At 42.9% G+C, this 5,843-nt stretch overlaps 1 protein-coding gene across 1 annotated transcript in view; it reads right to left on the bottom strand.

The window, feature by feature from the left end:
- The window catches only part of VPS50 (VPS50 subunit of EARP/GARPII complex), a 97,786-nt gene extending 94,821 nt beyond the window's left edge, over positions 1-2,965 (bottom strand). Inside the window, exons 1-2 of the mRNA XM_050891692.1 lie at positions 2,882-2,965; positions 486-554 (exon numbers count right to left, since the gene is read on the bottom strand). Coding sequence (XP_050747649.1) covers positions 486-554; positions 2,882-2,914 — 102 coding nt within the window. The 5' untranslated portion in view covers positions 2,915-2,965. The remainder of the gene's footprint in view (positions 1-485; positions 555-2,881) is intronic.
- Positions 2,966-5,843: the final 2,878 nt, after the last annotated feature.

Genomic DNA, 5,843 nt, shown 5'->3' on the forward strand with positions numbered 1-5,843 from the left:
ATTAATTATATATGCTGAAGATTAAAACCATAAAATTACATAATACACTTACAGCACCAAAACCATGAAGAGTCTAAATATCAGGACTAAAACTATACAGCCTACCCATATAGCATCTACTTTCCAAAGTAAAAAAAAAAAAAAAAAAAAAAAAAAAAAGGCACTTTTCTTTTTCCTTCTTTTTTTTTTTCTTCTTCATTCCAGCAGGAGACCTAGATAATATTAAGATCAGCATCCAGTGACAACTCAAAAGTTCCAAGAAAGAAATTTTAATGCAAGTTCATTCTGAGTCAGTGAACTGTTTTGCTTCACAGCTCTTAATTCTTTCATAAAAATATTTTAAAAGATTTTCAGCAAGAAATAAAACTGTCAAAAAGAACAATAGCAAACCTGGTGTTAAAAAAAAAAACAACTAAGTGTCATCTAACTATAAAACAAAAAACTAAAAATGAAGAGGGTGGGAGTGGAGGGACTGTGTATCATACCTTACTAGGAATCCGAAAGCTTTCAATAGGACTGAGATCATGAACACTCTCCTGAGGACTTCTTAGACCCTTTAAAAGAATTTTAATAGTCAGTTAAGATTGACTACTTTATGTATCTTGCAATCAAACTGCACAAGTCTTACCTGGTGTTGAATATACACCTACAAGTCCTTTAATAAATTACACTGACATGAGGCTGAAAGGCTGAGACCTTATTCTATAAACGTTTAAGCAAGACCATTGGTGTATAAATTGTGCTCCTCAAACATCTAAGCATTTCCAACTTTATGCTGCAGTAAGTACCTTTTCAGTACAGTTCACTAACATTCCCTTCATAAAGTTCACTTATATCATCCTCTCAACTTCCAGATGTTACTTTAAATTCAAAAATGCACGTGTCCAAAAAACATAACATACTTCATTCCACTAACTTAATGGTTTAATGGAATCAAATAATCGAATTCAAGTTAAGTGCCACCTACTCCGTAGCAAAACTATATTGTTTTTGCTTGATGGCATATTTGTCTATTTACCACACAACACTATTAGGACTGATTTTCCTTATGCATAACTAAACTGAAAAAGATGCATAATCCACATTAGCTGCTTTATATAATTATTACTCTTTAAAACACATAAAGCCACATAAATAGAATATGCTCTAGTAGACCGAAGCTTTGTACAGGAAGCATCAATTAACCAGCTGAGTATGTGTTTGCTGAACATCCAATACATTCACAATTTTATGAAGCAATACCACAGAACATGCTGCTTAGCGCATTTTCTGCCAGCTCCCTAGGCAGAGGTGAATCTAAACAGTCAAGTTTCAGCTATGCTTCTGACTCCATCTTCCCTTGAGACTTCAGGGTGTTCACGTGAGCCACGACTTTCAGGCAGACTTCCCTCCTACTCTTGCGGTTGATGCTAACAGTACTGTTTCCAAGTCCCTTTCAGGCGCCGGGTACCTACACTTTCTTTGAAACAAAAGGACCTATGCAATTACTATGTGAGTTTATGATGAGAAAAGTTTGTATTTATCCTTTGAAACCGATAAAGTATTTTACAAGTTCATCACTTCTGTGGTAACTACTACATTTTATAGTTGTTTCATCTTCCTAGGATGCAAAACCTCTTCATTTTGGTTTTGATTCTCAGACTTCCTTGCGCATCATTTCAAAACATCCTCCCCTTCCAGTTACCACCACCAAAGGTGACTCACCTCTATGCATCAGATATTCACGGTAACAAACAACCAAAGCAACTGCTGCAGTTTCTCATACTTCACATGAAATCTTCCACACATCCTCTCAAAAATCTGCAGTACTAGCAGCTTCTCTTCAGAAGCAGTAAAAAGTTTCACTTATCGAATGCTAAACAGAACTTAATCCTTCCCAAAGGCTGAAAATTGTGTAAGTCGCATCATTTTCAGGCCACAACATTTCCACACTGGGCAGGCTTCCCACAACTCCTCTTAGTCAAGCTGAAAACTGATCGTTTACCCCTACACTGAAGGGGAGCAGAACATTATTTTGGAAATTCAGCTTCCACGCTGGCATCCATTTTTAAGCCCTGTCTCCTGCATAAGCATCACAACTCTGAGGACACAGTTTAGAAAAAAAACGAAGTTCAGTTTCTGACTTTCCTATCATTTTCCATAACTATCTAGAATATCTGATGTGGTGGGTGACTCAAGTGATTTTTTAAGTTCTCAAATTTAGACACATGGGCAAACAGGCCTCATTTTAGAGGTATTTCGTATACACGAATGACTTGAATGATCTTCTAATAGAGTCTTTTAAAAAGGCTCACAACCTTAGAAATACTGGTCGAAACGTAGACTAGATCTACATAATCCTAGAGACAACTGGTACAAAGAAGTGGGCTAACAGAAACACATTAAGTACTCTAGCACGCACTCAATACGTGCCCCCCCAAATGCTTCCCCGGTACCTCCACTGCCTTGCCTCCCTTTTGATCAAAAGCGTTTGCTATCAGACAAAGCCATGCCACAGTACCGCGGCCCAGCGCTCCAAAATCATACGTGAAAAAAAGGAAACTGACACAGACCAGTCATGTCATCTTTAACACCAATTTGTCTGTTATCACACAAGCTCCGTGCTGGCACCTATGCATGCTTCCATTTCTTGATTTAAAGAGAAAAAAAAGCTGGATGCATGCGTACCAAGAGCTAAGACACACTAAGGCCTCCCTCTTCCCACAAGCCGGGCTGAGGGCGATGCCTGCGCCCCAGAGGCCCATCAGGGTGCCCGGGCACGGCCGCACACGCCTGCCCCGGCCCCCCACCTCGCCGTGGGCCCAGGGACGGCGCCCCCCGGGGAGAGCCCTGGACCCCCCCGCGGCGGGACCCCGCTGCCCTCCCGACCCGAGCCGCTCACCTGGCGGGTCATCAGCGACTTGATCTTCTGCATGATGGTACCGGTACCGCCGCTGCCCCGAAAGTGCTCAGCAGCCCCGCGCAGCCGCGGGCTCCGGCCCCGGCGGGCACGGGGAAGCCATGTTGGACGCCACCTGACAGAGCCCGCCCGCTGCTCCCTGGGACCGGTAGTCCTCGGGCCCCGGCGCTCAACTACAACCCCCGTCAGCACAGCCGGGAGGGCGGGCACCCGAGAAAGGAGCGGGTTGGGGCGGCTTCTTCCTCCGCAGCGCGCCGGGCTGGTGCCGGTAGCCCTGAAGCGGCTCCTGTCTGCGAGGCGCGGGGGCGGCCGGGCCCGGGGCGCCGTGAGGAGACGCGGGGCGGGCCCGCGGCCGTTCCCGGGACGCGGGGAGCGGGGGACCGGCCGCCGCGGTGGCTGCGGAAGTCGCCTCCGCCCGGGGAGGCGGAACTGGGCCGCGGAGGAGGAGAGGCTCCGGCCGGACGACCGGCGGCTCCGGCGCGGCTCTGGCACCCCTCCGGAGCAGTGGAAGGAGCTCGTAGTTTGGCAGCCTGCTATTTGAAAGCCCTGCTAAACTCATGTCGCCAAAACCCGTGCTCTGCCTTGGCCTCTTTGTTACGCTTATGTCCACGAAGGCCTCGACTGGCACTGGTGGTCCAGCAGGCCGAGGGTTTCTCTGGGGTTTGGAGGGCGTTTATAGAGTATTAGAACATTGAGGTTCGCTTGTTTAGACTTTGAAAGCAATTATCTGAGAAGACAAAATGAGGCACTGTCTAAAGAGACAGAGTAGCTAGAAAATACGCTTAGACAATGACCATTTTCTATTTACCTTGGGTTATTATTTTGGGCATTAGGCACAAGGGCGTTGGGCCTGTTCACAGATGCAGTTTTGCATCGCCTAAACAGGCTTGTGTGTTTCTATACTTTGGTTGTATAGATCTCAACTAAAAAAAAGCTGATAACTTTTAAAATCTGTTTTATAGCAATACAAGAAAGGGAAGAATTTATCCTATAATCTTTGCTTAACGGGAGATGACATTCAATAGTAAGGCTACCAACATATCCACTGCAGCATAGTAATACCTGCAGAAAAGGTTGTCTTTCCTTTTGGAATTATTGGAGTCTGTACATAGGTCAGCTCAGCACACGTTTCCTAATCCCGTTATTATTTAGCCCCCCCAGCTGGCCGATAACTTGTTGCAGGGTATGACAAGGAAAGGGAGGCGTGCTGCTCTCCATTTGAACCGACCCAGTGACGAAGGGAAGTCGGGATCAGTGGTCCCCTCCCTGCATTCTTTAGCAAGAGTTCATTACTTCAGGCTACCATTGGGAATATAATCCATAGTTATTTCTGTGGAAAACCTCTGAAAAGTTTAGCACGTAACAAAGTTACTTGTTAGTAATAAAATAACTAAAATTTGCAGAAATACTGAAAGTATTCAGAATGTTACTGCTGCAAATAAAGTTGCTTTAATGTAGTTGCTTTTATTAAAAAGAAATTAATAAGGTTTGATTAAGTCTAAATGCCATTTAACAACCAGCACAAGCTAGAATGCTATAGAAAAAATAATGTACTTTTTTTAGCATCCACTTTATTTGTGTAAAAGTAAGTTATTCAGTGTAAAAAATTGCAGCATATTAATGACATCAAGAGCATATCCAAATGCTGGAAATAAGGGGACACACTTGAAAAATATAACTTTGCTAATCAGTTCTTTTTTTTTAATTTTCTTTGCCCACATCGGGCATTTAAAACACTAACACAGACTTCATCCCAGTGTGAAAGCTCCCATTCATTTCAGTTAGAAATTAATTGGAACCTGTGACCAATATTTTATTACATGTTGAAACCAAGTCGATAATAATTTCTAACACAGGTTTTATAAAAGGTTGCAATTTGATACGTCTAGCCTACAGTTAAGTGGATTAAGCAGGTTATAAACAGCAACATTCAGGAGGGGCAGGACAGTGGACCCAGGAAGCCTTTGGGAATATGCAAAATACCCTCTTCATCTACTGGGTCATGTCAGGTGGTGACATTATTTCTGGTGGGACCACTGTACTTACTTACTTTTTTGTTAACCTGAAATAACCCTCATGTTTCTTACATTTGATTGTACAGAGCTGCTAAGAATTCTGGAAGGATCTGGGTATTTTCACCTCCCTGAAGTAAAAATTGAGTGTTCAGCCCTTCTGGTGGGGGCTTAGCACCTTGCAGGACCCTTGCACTGAGAGGGGGGCAATTCCTCACTACCAGTCCCTCCTGCACAAGGCAGGATACAGTCTAGCCCAATATTTGTTAATCCGTAATAGTCACTGTATAGTGAAAACTTGGTGTGGTTTTTTATGGATAAACCATCCCTCTCGAGGCAAATATTTGCTGTTGCAAACTGTTACTGCACATGCAACTGTGGGAGGTTGCCTGGTTTGCTGCTGGTTAGATTTGTACAGTGAGTGACAGCCTTGGACAAAATCCAAATCATACATTAATATTAATTAAACCGATGTAAGTTGATGCAGAATAAACAGTAATCAGCAGCTAACTCAACAACTGTAGTAAGCTGTCCACTCTAGCCACAGGATTCTTTGTTACAAGATGCTTGATAGACACTTCACATTACGTGTTGTTTAGAGAAGGGGAACAAAACCTTCGCCGAGTTATGCTTATGTTAAGGAAAAAAATACAGAAAAGTTAGGAGCTCGAAAGTGCTAGAAAAAAATTTAAGCAAAGCTCTTGCTCTTAGTATTTTTTATAACAGAAAAGGAGAGGCTGTCACTGGAAAAGATCTGAAAAAAAAATCTTCTGAATACTACTTTGAAATAAACAGAACCATCTAGCAGCACAGTATTTTTTATGAAACTGTAACTAAAGGATGTTAATACCTATATAACCTGTACATTGGGTGCGTTCACTTATTTTTATTAATTGAACGTACTTTGTATTCTGTGCCTCATTTATTACATT

This window comes from Gymnogyps californianus, chromosome 2 (assembly GCF_018139145.2).
Source record: "Gymnogyps californianus isolate 813 chromosome 2, ASM1813914v2, whole genome shotgun sequence".
Taxonomy (NCBI): Eukaryota; Metazoa; Chordata; class Aves; order Accipitriformes; family Cathartidae; genus Gymnogyps; species Gymnogyps californianus.